Genomic DNA, 24,389 nt, shown 5'->3' with positions numbered 1-24,389 from the left:
AATGTCCCCAAATGTCACCTGGGAACCCAAAATGTCACCTGGGAGCCCAAAATGTCCCCAAATGTCACCTGGGAACCCTAAAATATCACCTGGGAGCCCAAAAATGTCACCCGGAACCCCTAAAATGTCCCCAAAATGTCACCTGGGGCTCCAAAACTGTCCCCAAATGTCACCTGGGAGCCTAAAATGTCACCTGGGAGCCCCTAAATGTCCCCAGACATCACCTGGGGCTCTTCAGGGTCACCTGGGACTCCAAAACTGTCCCCAAAGTGTCACCTGGGAACCCCAAAAATGTCACTTGGGACCTTTGAAATGTCACCTGGGAGCCCAGAAGTGTCACTGGGGACATCGGGATGGACTTGGGGACATCGTGGGGACATTGGGATGGACTTGGGGACACTGGGAGGGACTTGGGGACATCGTGGGGGACAGAGGGGACCCAAGGGACAGAGCAAAGGACACTGGGACAGCACAGCCAGCGACACTTGGGGACACTTGGGGACAAGAAGATGGCCGCGAGGACACCTGGAGTGTCCCTGTCACCCCCTGGGGACACCGAGACCTGCTGGGGACACTTTTTGGGGACACTGAGACCTTCTGGGGACACTTTGGGGACACTGAGACCTTCTGGGGACACTTTTTGGGGACACTGAGACCCCTTAGGGACACTTTTGGGGACATTGAGACCCTTTGGGGACACTGAGATCCTTTGGGGACACTTTGGGGACACTGAGATCCTTTGGGGACACCTTGGGGACACTTTGGGGACACTTTGGGGACACTGAGATCCTTTGGGGACACTTTGGGGACACTGAGAGCCTTTGGGGACACTTTGGGGACATTAAAACCCTCTGGGGACACTTTGGGGACACTGAGACCTGCTGGGGACACTTTGGGGACACTTTGGGGACACTGAGACCTGCTGGGGACACTTTGGGGACACTGAGACCTGCTGGGGACACCATGGGGACACCTTGGGGACCCTTTGGGGACACTTTGGGGACACTTTGGGGACATTAAAACCCTCTGGGGACACTTTGGGGACACCTTGGGGACACTGAGACACTTTGGGGACACTGAGACCTGCTGGGGACACTCTGGGGACACTTCGGGGACACCTTGGTGACACCAAAACCCTCCGGTGGCACTTTCCAGGCCGGTGGGCGGAGCCTCCTCCAAACCACGCCCCCATGACGTCATTCCCCACAAGCCCCGCCCCCTCCTCAGGCGCCGCAGTGCGCCCGCAGCGGCAGCGGCGCCGGAAATTGCCGAAAAGAGCCGAAAATTGCCGAAGCGCCGGGCGAACCGAGCGGCCGAACCGAGCGGCCGGAAAGAGCCGATTTCGGGGCGCCGAAAAGAGCCGGAAAGAGGCGGAAAGAGGCGAAGCGAAGCCCCCCCAGGACCCCCGTGAGGGGAAGGCCATGCCTTGAAGCGGCGCCGCGGCGATTCCTCCTCGTCCTCCTCCTCCTCGGCGGGTCTGATGGGCCGCGCAGGGGGCTGAGGGGGGCCGGAGATCCGAGCTGGGCTGAACCGGGCTGAACCGGGCCGAACTGGGCTGAACTGGGCTGAACTGGGCCGAACTGGGGCGAACCGGGCCGGACCGGGCCGGAGGAACGGGACTAGGCCGCAAAGCGGGCGAAGTTGTCCGGAAATTGCCGAAGGGAGCTCGGCGAGCGGGATTAGCGCTGAGGGGACGGAAAGAGCCGAAGAGTGACGGAAATTGCCGAAGAGAGCTCGGCGAGCGGGATTAGCGCTGAGGGGAACGGAAAGAGCCGAAGAGTGACGGAAATTGCCGAAGGGAGCGGGAGGGACGGAAAGTGCCGAAGAGGGACGGAAATTGCCGAAGTGGCGCCATGTTGGTGTCGCTGCTGCTCGGGCTGCTGGAGGGTGAGTTGGGCAGGTGCCGGAAAGTGTCCCCAAATTGTCCCCAAATGTCCCCAAATGGCACCTGGGGCACTTCAGGGTCACCTGGGGCACTTCAGGGTCACCTGGGGCACTTCAGGGTCACCTGGGAGCCCAAAAATGTCACCTGGGAGCCCAAAACTGTCCCCAAAATGTCACCTGGGACCCCAAAAATGTCACCAAAGCGTCCCCAAGTGGCACCTGGGACCCTCGAGATGTCCTCAAAGGTCACCTGGGACCCCAAAACTGTCACCTGGGGCTCTTCAAGGTCACCTGGGAGCCAAAAAATGTCCCCAAATGTCACCTGGATCTCCAAAAAGTCACCTGGGAAGCCAAAAATGTCCTCAAAATGTCCCCAAATGTCACTTGGGACCCTTCAGGGTCACCTTGGACTCCCAAAAATGTCCCTAAAAGCCCAAAAATGTCACTTTGGATCCCAAAACTGTCACCTAGGAGCCCAAAAATGTCCTCAAATTGTCACCAAATGTCACCTGGGACCTTTCAGGGTGACCTTGAAGTCCCAAAAATGTCCCCAAAGGTCACCAGGGAGCCCAAAAATGTCACTTGGGAGCCCAAGAATGTCCCCAAATTGTCCCTAAATGTCATCTGGGACACTTCAGGGTCACCTGGGGCACCTTAGGGTCACCTGGTAGCCCAAAAATGTCCCCAGATTGTCCCCAAAATGTCCCCAAATGTCACCTGGGACACTTCAGGGTCACCTGGGAGCCCAAAAATGTCCCCAAATGTCCCTAAATGTCACCTGGGAGCCCAAAATTGTCCCCAAATTGTCCCCAGATGGCACTTGGGACCCTCCAGATGTCCTCAAAGGTCACCTGGGAGCCCAAAAATGTCCCCAGATGTCACCTGGATCTCCAAAAATTCACCTGGGAGCCCAAAAATGTCCTCAAAATGTCCCCAAAAGTCACCTGGGAGCCCAAAAATGTCACCTGGGAGCCCAAAAATGTCCCCAAATGTCACCTAGGACTGGGAAAAATGGGAAAAATGGGAAAATTCCCAAAATTCGGGTTTATTTGAACCAAATTTCACCCAAATTTCAACAGATTTTCACCAAAATTTTGCATTTTTTTCACCCAAATTTCACTGGAATTTCAGGAATTTTGGGAATTTTCCCATTTTTCCCACTCCTAGGGTCCTTTGGGGGATCCATGGAGCTCATTTTGGGTCTCATTTTGCTGATTTTTGCTCAAATTTCACTCAAATTTCACCAGATTTTCGCCAAAATTCCACATTTTTTCCCAGGAATTTCGGGATTTTTGGGAAATTTCAGAATCCCAGACCCATTTTTCCCATTTTTCTCACTCCTAGAGTCCTTTGGGGGATCCATGGAGCTCATTTTGGGTCTCATTTCACCAATTTCACTCAAATTTCACTCAAATTTTGCTCAAATTTCGCTCAAATTTCACCCAAATTTCACTGGAATTTCGCCAAAATTCCCCATTTTTTCACTGGAATTTTGGGAATTTTCCCATTTTTCCCATTTTTCCCACTCCTAGAGTCCTTTTGGGGATCCATGGAGCTCATTTTGGGTCTCATTTTGCTGATTTTTGCTCAAATTTCACTCAAATTTCACTCAAATTTCACTCAAATTTCACCAGATTTTCACCAAAATTCCCAATTTTTTCCCAGGAATTTCGGGATTTTTGGGAAGTTTCAGAATCCCAGACCCATTTTTCCCATTTTTCCCATTTTTCCCACTCCTAGGATTCCTAGAGTCCTTTGGGGATCCATGGAGCTCATTTTGGGTCTCATTTTGGGTCCATTTTAACCAAATTTCACCCAAATTTCACTCAAATTTCACTCAAATTTCACTCAAATTTCACCGGATTTTCGCCAAAATTTCGTGGATTTTCACCGGAATTTCACTGGAATTCCAGGAATTTTCCCATTTTTCCCATTTTTCCCACTCCTAGAGTCCTTTGGGGATCCACGGAGCTCATTTTGGGTCCATTTTAACCAAATTTCACTCAAATTTCACCGGATTTTCGCCAAAATTTCGCGGATTTTCACTGGAATTTCACTAGAATTCCAGGATTTTTTCCCATTTTTCCCACTCCTAGGGTTCCTAGGGTCCCATGGGAACTACCTGGAGCTCATTTTGAGTCACATTTTGGGTCTATTTTAACCAAATTTCGCTCAAATTTCAATGGATTTTCGCCAAAATTTCGCCAAAATTCCACATTTTTTCACCAGAATTTCGGGAATTTTTCCCATTTTTCCCATTTTCCCCATTTTTCCCAGTCCTAGGGGCCCAGGGGGGCTGCGTGGAGGTGGCCTCAGGCACCGAGGCATTGCTGGGCTCATTTTGGGTCTCATTTCGCCAATTTTCGCTCAAATTTCACTCAAATTTCACCGGATTTTTGCCAAAATTCCACATTTGTACATGAGAATTTCAGGAATTTTGGGAATTCCTGACCTTTTTCCCATTTTTCCCACTCCTAGAGTCCTTTGGGGGGATCCACAGACCCCATTTTGGGTCTCATTTTGCCAATTTTCACCCAACTTTCGCTCAAATTTCACCAGATTTTCGCCAAAATTTAACTGATTTTCACCAAAATTTCGGGAATTTTTCCCATTTTCCCCATTTTCCCCAGTCCTAGGGGCCCAGGGGGGCTGCGTGGAGGTGGCCTCAGGCACCGAGGCAGTGCTGGGCTCATTTTGGGTCTCATTTCGCTAAATTTCACCCGAATTTTACTCAAATTCCACCCGAATTTCACTAGAATTTTCACTAGGATTTGGGAATTTTGGGAATTTTCCCATTTTTCCCATTTTTCCCACTCCTAGAGTCCTTTGGGGGATCCACAGACCCCATTGTGGGTCTATTTTAACCGAATTTTGCCCAAATTTCACTCAAATTTCACCCAAATTTCGCCAAAATTTCACCAATTTTCACCAAAATTTCGCCAATTTTCACCAAAATTTCGGGAATTTTTCCCATTTTCCCCATTTTTCCCAGTCCTAGGGGCCCAGGGGGGCTGTGTGGAGGTGGCCTCAGGCACCGAGGCTGTTCTGGGCTCCACCTTCCGCCTGCTCTGCATCGCCTGCAAGAGGAGGAGCGAAACTCCTGCCGAGGCTGAGAGCGAATGGTTCTTCAGGCCTGAGGGAGCTCCCCAGTTCCAGAAGGTCACTGGGAGCACTGGGAGGGACTGGGAAATGGTTGGGAGGCACTGGGACAAACTGGGAGAAACTGGGAGTTACTGGGATGAAGTATGAGGGAGATAAAGGGGATTGAAGGGGAACTGGGATGGACTGGGATGGACTGGGATGGACTGGGAACGGACTGGGAGGGAACTGGGATGGACTGGGAGGGAACTGGGATGGACTGGGAGTGACTGGGAGAAACTGGGAGTGACTGGGATGAAGTATGAGGGAGATAAAGGGGATTGAAGGGGAACTGGGATGGACTGGGAGAGGATTAGAGGGGACTGGAATGGATTGGGATGGACTGGGATTGAAGTGGGATGGACTGGTTTGGACTGGGATTGAACTGGGATTGAACTGGGATGGACTGGGAGAGGCACAGTGAGACTCCAGCTGAGGCTGAGAGCGAATGGTTCTTCAGGCACGAGGGAGCTCCCCAGTTCCAGAAGGTCACTGGGAGCACTGGGAGGGACTGGGATGGACTGGGAGGGACTGGGAGGCACTGGGACAAAGTGGGAGTGACTGGGATGAAGTATGAGGGAGATAAAGGGGATTGAAGGAGAACTGGGATGGACTGGGAGAGGATTAGAGGGACTGGGATGGACTGGGAATGGACTGGGATGGATTGGGATGGACTGGGATGAACTGGGATGGACTGGGATGAACTGGGAATGGACTGGGATGGATTGGGATGGACTGGGATGAACTGGGATGGACTGGAAGTGGATTAGAGGGCACTGGGAGGTGCTGGGAGTTACTGGGAGTTAGTGGAAGAAACTGGGAGTTACTGGGAGGGAGATATAGGGGAGTAAAGGGAGCTAAAGGGAGACTGGGATGGACTGGGATTGGACTGAGATGAACTGGGAGTTACTGGGAGTTACTGGGAGTTACTGGGAGTTACTGGGATGAACTGGAAATCAATGGGAACCAATAGGAACCAATAGGAACCAATAGAAACCAATAGGAACCAATAGAAACCAATTAGCGGCAATTGCAATACCAAGAGTCACCACCAGATGGCGCCATAGAGAGCGAATTTTAAAAAAAATCGCATTTTAACCAATTCTTACTGGTTTTGACTGGTTTTGACTGGTTTTTACTGGTGCAGATCCTGCACTACAACCCCGATGAGGAGCCCTGGGTGGTCCCAGGCCCGTTTCTCAACAGCCTGTTCTGGAACGGCTCAGGAGGCACTCGGGACCTGCAGGGGCACTGGGGGCTACTGGGGGATACTGGGGAGAGCCTAGAGAGGCACTGGGGATACTGGGAGCCACTGGGAGCAACTGGGAGTCACTGGGGCGACACTAAGGAGAGATACTGGGAGGATACTGGGAGCTACTGGGACATACTGGGGAGACACTTGGGATGAACTGGAAACCAATAGGAACCAATAGAAACCAATAGAAACCAATAGGAACCAATGGGAACCAATTAGCGGCAATTGCAATACCAAGAGTCACCACCAGATGGCGCCAGAGAGAGCAAGTGTTAAAAATCCAATTTTACCCAATTCTTACTGGTTTTGACTGGTTTTTACTGGTGCAGATCCTGCACTACAACCCCGACGAGGAGCCCTGGGTGGCCCCAGGCCCGTTCCTCAACAACCTGGCCTGGAACGGCTCGAAAGGCACTCGGGACCTGCAGGATTTGTCGGTTTCGCTGAGCCGAGTGGAGCGAGATCACGCCGGGCAGTACATCTGCCGCCTCAAGAGGAACCTGACTTTCGAGGGTTACACGTACAGCCTGGCCAGGAATCAGACCCTGAGGCTGGCCGTGGTGGAGAAAGGTGGGACTGGTTTGGACTGGGAGGGACTGGGAGGAAAAAATCCGGTGGTTTTGGGGTGAAAAATGGGGATTATAGGGGGGGAAATGGGGATTTAAGGGTTAAAAACGGGAGTTAAAGGGTTAAAAATGGGAGTGAAAGGGTTAAAATGGGGACTGCTTTGGACTGGGAGGGACTGGGAAGGACTGGTTTATACTGGGAGGGACTGGGAGGAAAAAATCTGGTGGTTTTGGGGTGAAAAATGGGGATTTTAGGGGTGAAAATGAGGGTTTTTTGGGGGGGAAATGGAGATTTAAGGGTTAGAAATGGGAGTTAAAGGGTTAAAAAGCGGACTGGTGTATACTGGGAGGGAACTGGGAAGGACTGGTTTGTACTGGGAGGGACTGGGAGGAGAAAATCCGGCGGTTTTGGGGTGAAAAATGGGGATTTTAGGGGCGAAAATGGGAGTTTTGGAGGTCAGAAAGTCACGCCATGCCCATATAAGGCAAAAAGTGGGCGTGGCTTGGGCGGAAATTTGCATATTTGGGGCTAAAATGGGTGTGGTTTGGCCTAAAAATGTCAAAATTTTGGGGATTTTTTTGGGGAATTTTGGGTTTTTTGGGAGGATTTGTCTCCTGGACGTTTCCACTCCCCAAATCTTCAGAATGGGCGTGGCTTGGGCTAAAATGGGCGTGGCTTGGGCTGAAAATTTGCATATTTTGCTTGAAAAGAGTTGAATTTTTTGGAGGTTTTTATGATTTTTCAGCAGATTTTTTGGGGAATTTTGGGGTTTTTTGGGGGATTTGACTCCTGGATGTTTCCACTCCCCAGATCTTCAGCATGGGCGTGGTTTGGGCTAAAGTGGGCGTGGCTTGGGCAAAAATTTGCATATTTGGCTCTAAAATGGGTGTGGTTTGGCCTAAAAATGTCAAATTTTGGGGGATTTTTTTTGGGATTTTTGGGGTTTTTTGGGAGGATTTGACTGCTGGATGTTTCCACTCCCCAGATCTTCAGAATGGGCGTGGTTTGGGCTAAAATGGGCGTGGTTTGGGCTAAAATGGGCGTGGCTTAGGCTGAAAATTTGCATATTTTGCTTGAAAAAAGTTGATTTTTTGGAGGTTTTTATGATTTTTCAGCAGATTTTTTGGGGAATTTTGGGGTTTTTTGGGGGATTTGACTCCTGGATGTTTCCACTCCCCAAATGTCCAGAATGGGCGTGGCTTGGGCTAAAGTGGGCGTGGCTTAGCCAAACCCCACTCCCATTTTACCCCTTAAAACCCTAAAAAACCCCAAATTTCATCAGATTTTTTAGGGGTTTTTTTGTGGTTTTTTGGGGGGAATTTGACTCCTGCATGTTTCCACTCCCCAAATTTTCAAACTGGGCGTGGCTTAGCCCAAACTCCCTCCCACTTTACCCCCAAAAACCCTAAAAAAATCACATTTTTTTTCCATTTTTCCCTCATTTTCCCCATTTCTCACCCGATTTTCTCCGGGTTTTTTTTGTTCTTCCCCGTTTTCGGGTGAAAATCCCTCGATTTCGGGTTCTCTCCTCGCCCAGCCCGGCGGGATTTGGCTTCCATCGTCTCCGAAATCCTGATGTATGTTCTCATCGTGGTTCTCACCCTCTGGCTGGCGGCTGAGATGCTCTACTGCTACCGCAAGGTGGCGGCGGCGGCTCCGCCCCCCGACAGCGCGTGAGTGGGCGGGGCTTAGCTGGGCGGGGCCGGGAGGGGGCGTGGCTTAATCCTGGGGTGGAAATTTGGGGAAATTTTGGGTGAAAATTTGGGAATTTTGGGGAAATTTGGGGGAAAAATGGGGAAATTTGGGCTAAAAATGGGGGAATTGGGATGGAAAGTGGGCGTGGTTTAGGGTGGTGGGCGTGGCCTGGCTGGGCGGGGCCGGGAGGGCGTGTCTTAATCCTGGGGTGGAAATTGGGAGGAGGTGGAATTTGGGGGAAATTTGGGGGAAAAATGGGGAAATTCTGAGGAAAACGTGAGAAATTGGGGTGGTCAATGGGCGTGGCTTTGGGGTTGTGGGCGGGGCTTGGCTGGGCGGCCGGGAGGGGGCGTGGCTTAATCCTGGGGTGGAAATTTGGGGGAGGAGGTGGAATTTGGGGGAAATTTGGGGGAAAAAATGGGGAAATTTGGACTACAAATGGGGGAATTGGGATGGAAAGTGGGCGTGGTTTAGGGTGGTGGGCGGGGCCTGGCTGGGCGGGGCCGGGAGGGGGCGTGGCTTAATCCTGGGGTGGAATTTTGGGGAAATTTTGGGTGAAAATTTGGGAATTTTGGGGAAATTTGGGGGAAAAATGGGGAAATTTGGGCTAAAAATGGGGGAATTGGGATGGAAAGTGGGCGTGGTTTAGGGTGGTGGGCGTGGCCTGTGGCGGGTGTGGTCGGGAGGGGGCGTGGCTTAATCCTGGGGTGGAAATTTGGGGGGAGGAAGTGAAATTTTGGGGAAATTTGGGGGGAAAATGGGGAAATTTGGACTACAAATGGGGGAATTGGGATGGAAAGTGGGCGTGGTTTAGGGCGGTGGGCGTGGCCTGGCTGGGCGTGGTCGGGAGGGGGCGTGGCTTAACCCTGGGGTGGAATTTTGGGGAAATTTGGGTAAAAAATGGGGAAATTTGTGGGAAAAATGGGAAAAATTTGGGTGAAAAGTGGGAAATTGAGGTAGAAAGGGGGCGTGGTTTAGGGCTGGGGGCGTGGCCTGGCTGGGTGTGGTCGGGAGGGGGCGTGGTCTGATTCTGGGGTGGAAATTTGGGTAAAAAATGGGGAAATTTGGGTAAAAAAGAGTCGAAAATGGGGGAATTGGGTTGGAAAGGGGGCGTGGTTTGGGATTGTGGGCGTGGCTTGTGGTGGGTGTGGTCGGGAGGGGGCGTGGTCTGATCCTGGACTGGAAATTTGGGGAAAGAATGGGGAAATTCGGGTTAAAAATGGAGAAATTTGGGCCAAAAAAAGGGAATTTGGGAAGCCAAGGGGGCGTGGTTTGGGATTGTGGGCGTGGCCTGGGTGGGTGGGGCCGGGAGGGGGCGTGGCCTAAATTGGGCGGAACTTTTGGGATAAAATTTTCAGGATTTTTGGGATTTTTGGGTGGCATTTTTGGGATTTTTGGATTTTTGGAATGGGATTTTTGGATGGAATTTTGGGGATTTTTGGATGAAATTTTTGGGATTTTTGGATGGAATTTTGGGGATTTTTGGATGGAATTTTGGGGATTTTTGGATGGAATTTTGGGGATTTTTGGGTGGAATTTTTGGGATTTTTGGATGAAATTTTTGGGGATTTTTGGATGAAATTTTCGGGAATTTTGGGTGGAATTTTTTTGATTTTTGGATGAAATTTTTGGGATTTTTGGGTGGAATTTTCGCGATTATTGGGATGAACTTTTTGGTATTTTTAGGTGGATTTTTGGGATGGAATTTTCGGGATTTTTGGGATGGAATTTTCAGGATTTTTGGAATGGGATTTTTGGGATGGAATTTTGGGGATTTTTGGGATGAAATTTTTGGGATTTTGGGTGGAATTTTCGGGTGGAATTTTCCTGATTCTTGGGTGGAATTTTTGGGATTTTTGGGATGGTTTTTCCGGGATTATTGGGATGAATTTTTTGGTATTTTTAGGTGGGATTTTTGGATGGAATTTTCGGGATTTTTGGGTGGAATCTTCTGGATTTTTGGTGAAACTTTTGGGTGGAATTTTTTTGGATTTTTGGGTGGAATTTTTTTGATTTTCGGGTGGAATTTTTGGGACTTCGTGATGAAATTTTTCGGAATTTTGGGTGGAATTTTTGGGATTTTGGAATGGAATTTTTGGTATTTTTGGGTGCAATCTTCAGGATTTTTTGATGGAATTTTCGGGATTTTTGGGATTAAATTTTTGGGATTTTTGGGTGGAATTTTTAGGATTTTTGGGATGGAATTTTTGGGATTTTTGGGTGGAATCTTCTGGATTTTTGGTGAAACTTTTGGTTGGAATTTTTTTGGATTTTTGGGTGGAAGTTTTGGGACTTTGTGATGAAATTTTTGGGATTTTGGAATGGAATTTTTGGGATTTTTGGGTGGAATTTTTGGGATTTTGGAATGGAATTTTTGGTATTTTTGGGTGGGATTTCTGGGATTTTTGGGAGGAATCTTCGGGATTTTTTGATGGAATTTTCGGGATTTTTGGGATTAAATTTTTGGGATTTTTGGGTGGAATTTTCGGGATTTTTGGGATGGAATTTTTGGGACTTTTGGGTGGAATCTTCTGGATTTTTGACGAAACTTTTGGGTGGAATTTTTTTGATTTTTGGGCGGAATTTTTGGGACTTTGTGATGAAATTTTTGGGATTTTTGGGAGGGATTTTTGGGAGGGATTTTTGGGATTTTGGGTGTAATTTTGGTATTTTTGGGTGACTTTCTCTGTCTCCCCCCAGCTCGGAATACCTGGCGATAACATCGGAGAGCAAAGAGAACTGCGGGGGAGTGCAGGTGGCTGAGTGACCACTGAGTGACCACTGAGTGACCACTGAGTGACCACTGAGTGACCACTGAGTGACACTGAGTGACCACTGAGTGACCACTGAGTGACCACTGAGTGACACTGAGTGACCACTGAGTGACCACTGAGTGACCATGAGTGACCACTGAGTGACCACTGAGTGACCACTGACCACTGAGTGACCACTGAGTGACCACTGAGTGACCACTGAGTGACCATGAGTGACCACTGAGTGACCACTGAGTGACTACTGAGTGACCACTGAGTGACCATGAGTGACCACTGACCTGTGCAAGTGACCATGAGTGACCACTGAGTGACCACTGAGTGACCATGAGTGACCACTGAGTGACCACTGAGTGACACTGAGTGACACTGAGTGACCACTGAGTGACCACTGAGTGACCCTGAGTGACCACTGAGTGACCCCTGAGTGACACTGAGTGACCACTGAGTGACCAGAGTGATCACTGAGTGACCACTGAGTGACCATTGAGTGACCACTGAGTGATCATTGAGTGACACTGAGTGACCATGAATGACCACTGAGTGACCATGAGTGACAGTGAGTGACCTCTGAGTGACACTGAGTGACCAATGAGTGACCACTGAGTGACCACTGAGTGACCACTGAGTGACCACTGAGTGACCACTGAGTGACCACTGAGTGACCACTGAGTGACCACTGAGTGACCCCTGAGTGACACTGAGTGACCACTGAGTGACCACTGAGTGACCCTGAGTGACCACTGAGTGACCCCTGAGTGACCACTGACACTGAGTGACCACTGAGTGACACTGAGTGACACTGAGTGACACTGAGTGACCCCTGAGTGACCATGAGTGACCACAGAGTGACACTGAGTGACCACTGAGTGACACTGAGTGACCACTGAGTGACCACTGAGTGACCAGGGAGTGACCACTGAGTGACCACTGAGTGACACTGAGTGACCACTGAGTGACCACTGAGTGACCACTGAGTGACCATCAGTGACCACTGAGTGACCAGTGAGTGACACTGAGTGACCACTGAGTGACCACTGAGTGACCATTGAGTGACCAGGGAGTGACCGAGTGACCACTGAGTGACCACTGAGTGACCACTGAGTGACCCCTGAGTGACCGAGTGACCACTGAGTGACCAGTGAGTGACACTGAGTGACCACTGAGTGGCCATTGAGTGACCAGTGAGTGACACTGAGTGACCAGTGAGTGACCAGTGACCACTGAGTGACCACTGAGTGACCAGAGTGACCACTGAGTGACCAGAGTGACACTGAGTGACACTGAGTGACCATTGAGTGACCACTGAGTGACCACTGACACTGAGTGACCACTGAGTGACCACTGAGTGACCACGGAGTGACCACGGAGTGACCACTGAGTGACACTGAGTGACACTGAATGACCACTGAGTGACACTGAGTGACCATTAGTGACCACTGAGTGACCACTGACTAACCCTGAGTGACACTGAGTGACCACTGAGTGACCACTGACACTGAGTGACACTGAATGACCACTGAGTGACACTGAGTGACCAGTGAGTGACCAGAGTGACCACTGAGTGACCACTGAGTGACACTGAGTGACCACTGAGTGACACTGAGTGACACTGAATGACCACTGAGTGACACTGAGTGACCAGTGAGTGACCAGAGTGACCACTGAGTGACCACTGAGTGACACTGAGTGACCACTGAGTGACCATTGAGTGACCCCTGGGTGACCCCTGAGTGACACTGAGTGACCCCTGAGTGACACTGAGTGACCACTGAGTGACCACTGAGTGACCACTGAGTGACCACTGACACTGAGTGACACTGAGTGACCACTGAGTGACCATGAGTGACCACTGAGTGACCACTGACACTGAGTGACACTGAGTGACACTGAGTGACCATGAGTGACCACTGAGTGACCACTGAGTGACCACTGAGTGACCATGTGTGACCACTGAGTGACCACTGAGTGACACTGAGTGACCAGCGAGTGACCACTGAGTGACCACCGAGTGACCATGAGTGACCACTGAGTGACACTGACACTGAGTGACCATCAGTGACCACTGAGTGACACTGAGTGACCAGTGAGTGACCCCTGAGTGACCACTGAGTGACACTGAGTGACCCCAGGGTGACCACTGAGTGACCACTGAGTGACACTGAGTGACCACTGAGTGACCACTGAGTGACCAGGGAGTGACCACTGAGTGACCCCAGGGTGACCACTGAGTGACCAGTGAGTGACCACTGAGTGACCACTGACAGAGTGACCACTGAGTGACCCGTGAGTGACCACTGAGTGACCACTGAGTGACCATCAGTGACCACTGAGTGACCACTGAGTGACCCCTGAGTGACCCGAGTGACACTAAATGACCAGTGAGTGACCACTGAGTGACCCTAAATGACCACTGAGTGACCACTGAGTGACCCCTGAGTGACACTGAGTGACCACTGAGTGACCCCTGAGTGACCACTGAGTGACCAGTGAGTGACCAGTGAGTGACACTGAGTGACCCCTGAGTGACCACTGAGTGACCACTGAGTGACCACTGACACTGAGTGACCACTGAGTGACCAGTGAGTGACCAGTGAGTGACCACTGAGTGACCACTGAGTGACACTGAGTGACCACTGAGTGACCACTGAGTGACCACTGAGTGACCACTGACCAGTGAGTGACCACTGAGTGACCACTGAGTGACCACTGAGTGACCACTGAGTGACACTGAGTGACCCCAGGGTGACCACTGAGTGACCAGTGAGTGACCAGGGAGTGACCACTGAGTGACCCCAGGGTGACCACTGAGTGACCACTGAGTGACCACTGAGTGACACTGAGTGACCACTGACCAGTGAGTGACCACTGAGTGACCACTGACAGAGTGACCACTGAGTGACCCCTGAGTGACCACTGAGTGACACTGAGTGACCACTGAGTGACCACTGAGTGACCCTGAGTGACACTGAGTGACACTGAGTGACCCTAAATGACCATTGAGTGACCACTGAGTGACCATGAGTGACCACTGAGTGACCCTGAGTGACCACTGAGTGACCACTGACTGACCCTGAGTGACCCTAAATGACCACTGAGTGACACTAAATGGCCACCAACTGACCCTGAGTGACACTGAGTGACCCTGAATGACCACCAAGTGACACTGAGTGACACTGAGTGACCATTGAGTGACCCTTGGTGACCTTTGACCTCTCCCTGTCCCCCCCTGCAATAAACCCCCGGGGGGGACACTCTGCCCCTCCCCCACCCTAAGCCCCTCCCCCACCCTAAGCCCCTCCCCCTCTGCATGGCTCCTCCCCCTCCCCAAAAATTTGGGGAGAAAAACCCCAAAATTGGGGAAAAAAAATCCCAAAAATTTGGGGAAAAAAATCTCAAAATTTGGGGGAAAAAATTCCAAAAATTTGGGGCTGAAAATCCCAAATTTGGGGAAAAAAATCCCAAATTTTGGGGAAAAATCCCAAATTTTGGGGAAAAAATCCAAAAGTTGGTGGAAATAATCCCAAAATTTGGGGGAAAAAAATCCCAAAAATTTGGGAGAAAATCTGGCAAAATTTGGGAGGGAAAACTTCAAAACTTGGGATAAAATCTGTTAAAATTTGGGAGAAAAACCCACAAATTAGGGAGAAAATCTGTTAAAATTTTGGGGGAAAAGCCCCAAAATTTAGGGGGTTTTCCATTAAAAGTTGGGGAAAAAAAATCCCAAATTTGGGGAAAAAAATGCCAAAAATTGGAGAAAAATATCCTGAAAGTTTGGGATAAAATCTGTTAAAATTTGGGGAAAAATCCCAAAGGTTTTGGAGAAAATCTGTTATAATTTGGGGGGAAAAAGCTCCAAAATTGGGGGAAAAAATCCCAAAATTTGATGGAAAAAATCCCAAAAGTTTGGGAGAAAATTCGGCAAAATTTGGGGGGAAAAGCTGAAAAAATTGGGATAAAATCCACAAAAATTTGGAGGAAAATTTGCCAGAATTCGGGGGAAAAAATCCCAAAATTTGCGGTAAAACTGCCAAAAGTTTGGGAGGAAATTCACCAAAATATGACAGAAAGAAAACCCCAAAATATGGGATAAAACTCCCCAAAAAATGACAGAAAAAAATCCCCAAAATTTGAGGGAAAAATCCTCAAAATTTGATATAAAATTCTTGATGGAAAATCTCCAAAATTTGGGATAAAATTCCCCAAAATTTGACTGAAAAAATCTCCAAAATTTGATATAAAAATCCCCAAAATTTGATGGAAAAAACCTCAAATTTTGGGATAAAATTCCCCAAAATTTGATGGAAAAAAACCCAAAAAATTTGGGATAAAATCCCCCAAAATTTGACAGAAAAAATCTCCAAAATTTGGGATAAAATCCCCCAAAATCTGACCGAAAAAATCTCCAAAATTTGATATAAAAATCCCCAAAATTTGATGGAAAAAACCTCAAATTTTGGGAAAAAATTCCCCAAAATTTGATGGAAAAAAACCCCAAAAATTTGGGATGAAATTCCTCAAAATTTGACAGAAAAAAATCTCCAAAATTTGACATAAAAAACTCCAAAATTTGATGGAAAAATCCCCAAAATTTTGATATAAAATTCCCCAAAATTTGATGGAAAAAAACCCCAAAAATTTGGGATGAAATTCCTCAAAATTTGATATAAAATTCCCCTAAATTTGATGGAAAAAAACCCCAAAAATTTGGGATGAAATTCCTCAAAATTTGACATAAAATTCCCCAAAATTTGATGGAAAAAAACCTCCAAAAATTTGGGATGAAATAAAATTTCCAAAATCTGATATAAAATTCCCCAAAATTTAATGGAAAAATCTCCAAAATCTGATGGAAAAAATCCCCAAAATTTTGGGATAAAATTCCCCAAAAGTTGATGGAAAAAACTCCAAAATTTGACAGAAAAACGCCCAAATTTTTGGGATAAAATTCCCAAAATTTGACGGAAAAAAATCTCAAAATTTTGGGCTAAAATTCCCCAAATTTGATGGAAAAATCCCCAAAAAATGACAGAAAAAATCCCCAAAATTTGACAAAAAAAATCCCCAAAATTTGGAATAAAATTTCCCAAAATTTGACAAAAAAATCCCCAAAATTTGGAATAAAATTTCCCAGAATTTGACAGAAAAAATCCCCAAAATTTGGGCTAAAATTCCCCAAAATTTTGGGCTCAAATTCCCCAAATTTGGGGTCAAAACCCCCCCAAGGTGTGAACGTGTGCAAAATGCAAATGTATGCAAATGAGCAATATGTAAATGAAGGACTGCAAACCCCCGGCGGCGTTTTATGCAAATGAGGCGCGCGGATATGCAAATGAGGGCGACATGCAAATGAGCGCCGACATGCAAATGAGGGATATGTAAATAAGAAATGTAAATGAGGCGACGATATGCAAATGAGATGGAAATGAGCGCTGTGAATGGCAACGGAGAGTTCATGAATATGTAAATTAGCTGTACATAGACGATATGCAAATGAGCACCACCACAAGCCGCACTAATCGCACTTAATTAGCCCAGCAATATGCAAATGAGGATGCAAATGAGGATGAGGACGAGGCGGATATGCAAATGAGCGGCGGGCGGGGCATGCAAATGAGCACCGTATGCAAATGAGCACCTTCATGCACACTCATTAAAAGTGACCGCTGTATGCAAATGAGCGCCCGTATGCAAATGAGCGGAGTGCCAATGAGGAACGGAGTGTTAATTGTGCCAATATGTAAATGAACATGCAAATGAGCTCCAGTGGCCATTGGTGGTTATTTCGGGGATATGCAAATGAGGGTGGGGCGGATTGGGGATATGCAAATGAGGGTTCGGGTTCATTGGAGATATGCAAATGAGGGTTCGGGTTCATTGGGGATATGCAAATGAGGGTTTGGGTATATGCAAATGAGGGTTGTGTCTAATTGGGGATATGCAAATGAGGGTGGGGCTAATTGGGGGTATGCAAATGAGGGTGGGGCTAATTAGGGATATGCAAATGAGGGTTGGGGTAATGGGGATATGCAAATGAGGGTCTAATTGGGGATATGCAAATGAGGGTCGTGCCAATTGGGGATATGCAAATGAGGGCTGGGGCTAATTGGGGATATGCAAATGAGGATGGGGTAATTAGGGCTATGCAAATGAGGGTTCGGGTTAATTGGGGATATGCAAATGAGGGTGGGGCTAGTTGGGGATATGCAAATGAGAGTATAATTGGGGATATGCAAACGAGGGCTGTGCTAATTGGGATATGCAAATGAGGGTTGTGGCTAATTGGGATATGCAAATGAGGGTTGTGGCTAATTGGGGTTATGCAAATGAGGGTTGTGGCTAATTGGGGTTATGCAAATGAGAGTATAATTGGGGATATGCAAATGAGGTTGGGGCTAATTAGGGATATGCAAATGAGGGTTGTGGTTAATTGGGGATATGCAAATGAGGGTTGGGCTAATTGGGGATATGCAAATGAGGGTTGTGTCTAATTTGGGATATGCAAATGAGGGTTGGGGCTAGTTGGGATATGCAAATGAGGGTTGTGGCTAATTGGGGATATGCAAATGAGGGTTGTGGCTAATTGGGGATATGCAAATGAGGGTTGTGGTTAATTGGGGATATACAAATGAGGGTTGTGGTTAATTGGGGATATACAAATGAGGGTTGGGCTAATTGGGGATATGCAAATGAGGGTTGGGACTAATTGGGGATATGCAAATGAGGGTTGGGCTAATTAGGGATGTGCAAATGAGGGTCTAATTGGGGATATGCAAATGAGGGTGGAGCTAATTAGGGATATGCAAATGAGGGTGGGGCTAATTAGGGATAAGCAAATGAGGGTGGGGCTAATTGGGGATATGCAAATGAGGGTTGTGTCTAATTGGGGTATGCAAATGAGGGTTGTGTCTAATTTGGGATATGCAAATGAGGGTCTAATTGGGGGTATGCAAATGAGGGTTGGGCTAATTGGGGATATGCAAATGAGGGTCTAATTGAGGATATGCAAATGAGGGTGGGGCTAATTGGGGATATGCAAATGAGGGTTGGTGGGTGGAAGTGGGATTGGCTGGTATGCAAATGAGCTTTATGCAAATGAGGCGATGACGTCATCGGGGTGGGTTTTTGGGGTCAATTCCGGGATTTTGGGGGTGTTTGGGGCGGGGTCGATGACGTCATCGCGGGGAGGGGGTGACGTCATCAAGGGGATGACGTCATCGGGGAACTTTTTGGGGTTAATTCCCCAATTTTTTGGGGGGTTCGGGAGCCAAATTTGGGATCAACTCCCGAATTTTTTTAGGGTCAATTCCCAGAATTTTTGGGGTCAATTCCCGAATTTTCGGGTCCAAATCCCGAATTTTGGGGCTCAATCCCGAAATTTTGGGGCTCAATTCCCAGAATTTTAGGGTCAGTTCCCAAATTTTGGGATCAATTCCCAAATTTCAGGTCTCAATTCCCAATTTTTTGGGGCTCAATTCCTAAATTTTGGGATTCCCGAGTTGATTTTGTGGTCCAATTCCCAAATTTTTGGGATCAATTCCCAATTTTGGGGTTCAATTCCCGAATTTTTGGATTCAGTTCCCAAATTTTAGGATTCCCGTGCCAATTTTGGGGTCAAATTCCAGGATTTTAGGTCAAATGCCCCAATTTTTGGGATCCAATTCCCAAATTTTGGGGCTCAATCCCTAAATTTTGGTATCCCCTAGCTGATTTTGGGTCGAATTCCCGAATTTTGGAGTCCAGTTCCCAAATTTTGACGCTCAGTTCCCAAATTTTGGGTTCAATTCCCAAATTTTGGGATTCCCAACCCAATTTCGGGGTTCAAATCCCAAATTTTTGGGCTCAATTCCCAAATTTTTACGTTCCAGTCCCCAAATTTAGGTCTCAATTCCCAAATTTTGGGATCCCTGACCGAAGTTTTGGCTAAATCCCCAAATTTAAATCCAAATCCCCAAATTTCAAGTCCAAATCCCCAAAATTTTTGGCTAAATTCCCAAATTTTTAGTCCAAATCCTCAAATTTTTTTACTCAAACCCCAAAATTTAGGTCCGAAACCCCAAATTTTAAATCCAAATCCCCAAATTTTGGGATTCCTGACCCAATTTTTTGGCTAAAACCCCAAAATTGAGGTCCAAAACCCCAAATTTTAGCTCCAAATGCCCAAATTTTAAGTCCAAATCCTCAAATTTTTTGGCTCAAACCCCAAAACTGAGGTCCAAACCCCCAAATTTTAGCTCCCAACCCCCAAAATTTAAGTCCAAATCCCCAAATTTTAAGTCCAAATCCCCGAATTTTGAGTCCAAATCCCCAAATTTTAGGTCTCAATTCCCAAATTTTGGGATTCCAGACCCAATTTTTTGGCTCAAACCCCAAATTTAAATCCAAATCCCCAAATTTTTAAGTCCAAATCCCCAAATTTTAAGTATAAATCCCCAAAATTTTTAGTCCAAAACCCCAAATTTTGAGTCCAGATCCCCAAATTTAGGTCTCAATTCCCAAATTTTGGGATTACTGACCCAATTTTTTGGCTAAAACCCCAAAATTTAGGTCCAAATCCCCAAATTTTTAGTCCAAATCCCCAAATTTTAAGTCCGAATCCCCAAATTTTGAGTTTAAATCCCAAATTTTAAGTCTAAATCCCCCAAATTTTTGGCTAAATCCCCAAAATTTAAGTCCAAATCCCCAATTTTTTTGGTTAAATCCCCAAATCTTTAGTCCAAATCCCCAAATTTTGAGTTTAAATCCCCAATTTTTTTGGCTCAAACCCCAAATTTTAAATCCAAATCCCCAAATTTTTAGTCCAAATCCCCAAATTTTAAGTTTAAATCCCCAAATTTTTAGGTTAAATCCCCAAATTTTAACGCCAAATCCCCAAATTTTTTTACTCAAACCCCAAAATTTAGGTCCAAAACCCCAAATTTTAAATCCAAATCCCCAAATTTTGGGATTCCTGACCCAATTTTTTGGCTAAAACCCCAAAATTGAGGTCCAAATCCCCAAATTTTTAGTCCAAATCCCCAAATTTTTTTGCTAAATCCCCAAATTTTAAATCCAAATCCCCAAATTTTTAGTCCAAATCCCCAAAATTTTTTGCTAAATCCCCAAATTTTAAGTTTAAATCCCTAAATTTTAAGGTTAAATCCCAAATTTTTTGGCTAAATCCCCAAATTTTTCGTCCAAATCCTCAAATTTTTCAGCTCAAACCCCAAAATTTAGGTCCAAATCCCCAAATTTTAAGTCCAAATCCCCAATTTTTTGGCTAAATCCCCAAATTTTAAATCCAAATCCCCAAATTTTGAGTTTAAATCCCAATTTTTTTCGGCTCAAACCCCAAATTTTTTTGCGAAATCCCCAAATTTTAAGTCTAAATCCCCAAATTTTAAGGTTAGATCCCCAAATTTTTTTGGCTAAATCCCCAAATTTTAACTCCAAATCCCCAAATTTTTTGGGCTAAAAATCCCCCAATTTTTTGGCTAAAATCCCCATTGGCCTCTCCCCGATGACGTCATCCCCTAATTCGATTGTTTGGCGCCTAAATTTAGCCGCCCGATGACGTCATCGAGCCGCCAAACCGGTTTTTGGGGATTTTTTTTGGGGGGGGAAGCTTGACCTGGATTTTTGGGGCTTTAATTAGAGAGGATTTGAGACTTTAATTAACGTTTTTAATTAAAACTTTGGCGGGAAATGAGGGGGTTGGGGCGATGACGTCATCCGGCGTCCCAAAACGAAGCCACGCCCACCCCCCAAAAAATAATCCCCAAAAAAGCTGCCGAAGGTTGAATTTGGGGTGAAACTCGAGAGGTTCGGGTGAGGAGAATTGGGGAATTTGGGGGATTTTTGGGGGAATTTTGGGGGATTTTTGGGGGAATTTTGGGAGGGGGAATTTGTGAATTGGAAATTTGGGGAAATTTGGGATTTTGTGGGGATTTTGGGGGGAAATTTGGGAAAATTTGGGGAAAAATTGGGGAAAATTTGGGATTTTATGGGGAATTTATGGTGGAAATTGGGGAATTTTGGGGAAATTTTGGGGGAAATTTGCGGATTTTATGGGGATTTTACGGGGATTTTGGGGAAAATTTGGGGAAAATTTGGAGGAAATTTGGGGAAATTTGGGGGAAAATTGGGAATTTTATGGAGATTTTGGGAATTTGGGGGAAAATTGGGGGATTTGGAGATTTTGGGGGGAATTTTGGGAGGAGGTTTGGGAGGAATTTTGGGGATTTTAGGGAAAATTTGAAGATTTTGGGGGAATTTTGGGGGATTTTGGGGAATTTTGGGGGATTTTGTGGGGATTTGGGGGAATTTGGGATTTGGAAATTTGGGGAATTTTGGGGGATTTTGGGGGAAATTTTGGGATTTTGGGGGAAAATTTGGGGAAATTTGGGGAATTTGGGGGAAATTTGGGGGAATTTTGGGGGAAATTTGGGGAAAATTTGGGGATTTTGGGGGAAATTTGGGGGTTTTAGGGGAAAATTGGGAAAATTTTTGGGGAAATTTGGGGGTTTGAGGAAATTTAGGGAATTTTGGGGGAAATTTGAGGAAATTTAGGGGAATTTTGGGGAATTTTGGGGGAATTTTGGGGGAATTTGGGGGAAATTTGGGGAAATTGGGAAATTTGGGGGATTTGGGGGATTTTGAGGGAAATTTGGGGATTTTGGGGAAAATTTGGGATTGGGGAAGGGGTTGGGGGGAATTTTGGGGGATTTTGGGGTAAATTTTTGGGGGATTTTGGGGTTAATTTGGGGATTTTTGGGAAGGATTTGGAGGGAATTTTGGGGGATTTTGGGGGATTTTGGGGGGTGGGGGGAGGAATTTGGGGTGGAATTTTGGGGAAATTTTGGGAAATTTTGGGGGAATTTGGGAATTTTATGGGGATTTTTTGGGAGATTTTGGGAAATTCTTTGGGAAAATTTGGGATTTTGGAAAAAAATTGGGGAATTTCTGGGGATTTGGGGGAAATTGGAGGAAATTGGGGAATTTTAGGGGATTTTCGGGGAATTTAGAGGATTTTGGGTTTTGGAGGTTTTGGGGTTTTTTGGGGAGGAATTTTGGGGAATTTTGGGGGTGGGAGCGAGGCTTGGGGTGGGAATTTTGGGGGATTTTGGGTTAATTTTTGGGGATTTTGGGGAGAATTTGGTGATATTTTTTGGATATTGGGGTTTTAATTTTGTAAGAGTTTGGGTGATTTTGGGAATTTGGAAATTGTGGGTTTTGAATTTTGGGAAAGTATTTTGGGAGCTTGGGATTTGGGTTGGGTTTTGGGAGAGGGTTAGGGTGATTTTGGGGTGGAATTTTGGGGGATTTTTGGGGAATTTGGGAAGATTTTGGGGTGGAAGGTGTTTGGGGAGATTTGGGGGAGAATTTTCAGAGGTTTTTGGGTAAATTTTGGGGAGATTTTTGGGGGATTTTGCCGAATTTAGGGATGTTTTGGGGTGGATTTTGGGGAATTTTTGGGAGATTTTGGGTGATTTTGTGGATTTTGGGGATTTGGGAGGATTTTAGGGATATTTTGGGGGATTTTTGGGGTGGATTTGGGAGGTTTTCGGGGATTTGGGGAGATTTGGGGATATTTTCGGGATTTTGGGGTAAATTTTGGGGCAATTTGGGGGATTTTAGAGGGAATTTCGTGAGGATTTGGGGAGATTTGGGGATTTTGGGGAGGGTTTGAGAGTTTTTAGGGATATTTGGGGCAGATTTTGGGGGTTTTGGAGAGGATTTTGGGCACTTTGAGGTTATTTGGGGAGGAATTTGGGTCATTTTGAGGTTTTTTGGGACATTTTGGGTTATTTTCAACCATTTTGGGGACTTCTGGGTCATTATGGGTCATTTTTTGGGGTTTTTTTTGGCCATTTTGGTGTCATTTGGGGTCATTTGAGACATTCTGGGTCATTTTGGGGACATTTTGGGGTCATTTTGGGTTTCTCTGGATTTTTTTGAGCCATTTTGGGCTCATTTTTGAGTCATTTTTGGGGTTTTTTTGGCCATTTCGGTGTCATTTGGGGTCATTTGGGGTTTATTTGGGACATTTTGGGTCATTTTGGAGCAATTTGGGGTAATTTTGGGACATTTTGGGTCATTTTGGGGTCACTTTGGGTTTCTTTGGGTATTTTTGAGCCATTTGGGGTCATTTTGGGTCATTTTTTGGGATTTTTTTGGCCATTTCAGTGTCATTTGGAGTCATTTGGGATTTATTTGGGACATTCTGGGTCATTTTGGGGATATTTTGGATTTCTTTGGGGTTTTTTTGAGCCATTTGGGGTCATTTTGGGTCATTTTGAAGTCATTTTGGGGACATTTTGGGTTTCTTTGGGGGTTTTTTGAGCCATTTGGGGTTATTTTGGGTCATTTTGGGGTATTTTTGACTCATTTTTTTGCCATTCTGGGCTCAATCCCCTCCATTTCCCCCAATTTTCCCCAATTTATCCCAATTTTTCCCAATTTTCCCCCAATTTTTCCCGATTTTCTCCCAATTTTTCCCAATTTTCCCCAATTTCTCCCAACTTTTCCCCATTTTCCCCCAATTTTCCTCCAATTTTCCCCATTTTCTCCCCATTTTTTCCACTATTCTTCATTCTCCCCCAATTTTTCCCAATTTTTCCCCATCTTCCCCAATTCCCCATTTCCCCAATTTTTCTCCATTTTTTCCCAATTTTTCCCCAATTTTCCCCCAACTTTTCCCAATTTTCCTCCAATTTTCTCCCACTTTTTCCAACTTTTCCCTATTTTCTTCAACTTTTCCCAAATTTCCCCCCATTTTCCTCCAATTTTCCCCCTATTTTATTAAATTTTCCCCTTTTCCCCCTATTTTGTTCCATTTTCTCCCATTTTTCTCCCTATTTCATTCCATTTTCCCCATTTTTCTGCCACTCCTCCCCAATTTTTCCCCAATTTTCCTCATTTTCCCTCTATTTCCCCCAACTTTTCCCTATTTTCCCCCATTTTTCCCAATTTCTCCTAACTTTTCCCCATTTCCCTTAATTTCTCCCCATTTTCTCCCAATTTTTTCCATTATTCTTCATTTTTCTCCCAATTTTTCCCACTTTCCCCCCATTTTTCCCAAATTTCCCCCAATTTTCTTC

General features: G+C 46.2%; 1 protein-coding gene and 1 long non-coding RNA gene across 3 annotated transcripts in view; one reads left to right on the top strand and one right to left on the bottom strand.

Annotated features, from left to right (window-relative positions):
* Positions 1–1,218: 1,218 nt before the first annotated feature.
* Positions 1,219–12,624, top strand: LOC146423588 (sodium channel regulatory subunit beta-1-like). 2 transcript variants are annotated; one of them, XM_085044611.1, is made up of 6 exons: positions 1,219–1,887; positions 4,877–5,043; positions 6,607–6,847; positions 8,382–8,517; positions 11,240–11,320; positions 12,556–12,624. In XM_085044611.1, exons 1-5 carry the CDS (start codon positions 1,854–1,856, stop codon positions 11,304–11,306), a joined length of 645 nt encoding a protein of 214 aa, XP_084900737.1. In that variant the 5' UTR covers positions 1,219–1,853; the 3' UTR covers positions 11,307–11,320; positions 12,556–12,624. The 2 variants fall into 2 exon arrangements, with proteins under 2 accessions (XP_084900737.1, XP_084900738.1); XM_085044612.1 differs by having other exon boundaries at positions 11,240–11,309; positions 12,556–12,565.
* Positions 12,625–13,170: 546 nt separating this feature from the next.
* LOC146423587 (uncharacterized) overlaps positions 13,171–24,389 on the bottom strand; it is a 28,589-nt gene continuing 17,370 nt past the window's right edge. The window contains exons 2-4 of the long non-coding RNA XR_014847429.1: positions 14,364–14,445; positions 13,790–13,831; positions 13,171–13,231 (exon numbers count right to left, since the gene is read on the bottom strand). This is a non-coding gene — a long non-coding RNA (uncharacterized LOC146423587). The remainder of the gene's footprint in view (positions 13,232–13,789; positions 13,832–14,363; positions 14,446–24,389) is intronic.

Source organism: Lichenostomus cassidix, unplaced genomic scaffold, assembly GCF_008360975.1.
Source record: "Lichenostomus cassidix isolate B80296 unplaced genomic scaffold, HeHo_3.0 HiC_scaffold_37, whole genome shotgun sequence".
Lineage (NCBI taxonomy): Eukaryota > Metazoa > Chordata > Aves > Passeriformes > Meliphagidae > Lichenostomus > Lichenostomus cassidix.
This window is presented reverse-complemented; position numbering and strand designations above follow the sequence as displayed.

Excerpts from the sequence above, each read along its gene's own strand:
- LOC146423588 (XM_085044611.1), top strand. The coding sequence starts at position 1,854 with ATGTTGGTGTCGCTGCTGCTCGGGCTGCTGGAGG. Across the intron at positions 1,888-4,876 it reads GCTGCTCGGGCTGCTGGAGG|TCCTAGGGGCCCAGGGGGGC; the intron begins GTGAGTTGGGCA and ends CATTTTTCCCAG. Across the intron at positions 8,518-11,239 it reads GCTCCGCCCCCCGACAGCGC|CTCGGAATACCTGGCGATAA; the intron begins GTGAGTGGGCGG and ends GTCTCCCCCCAG.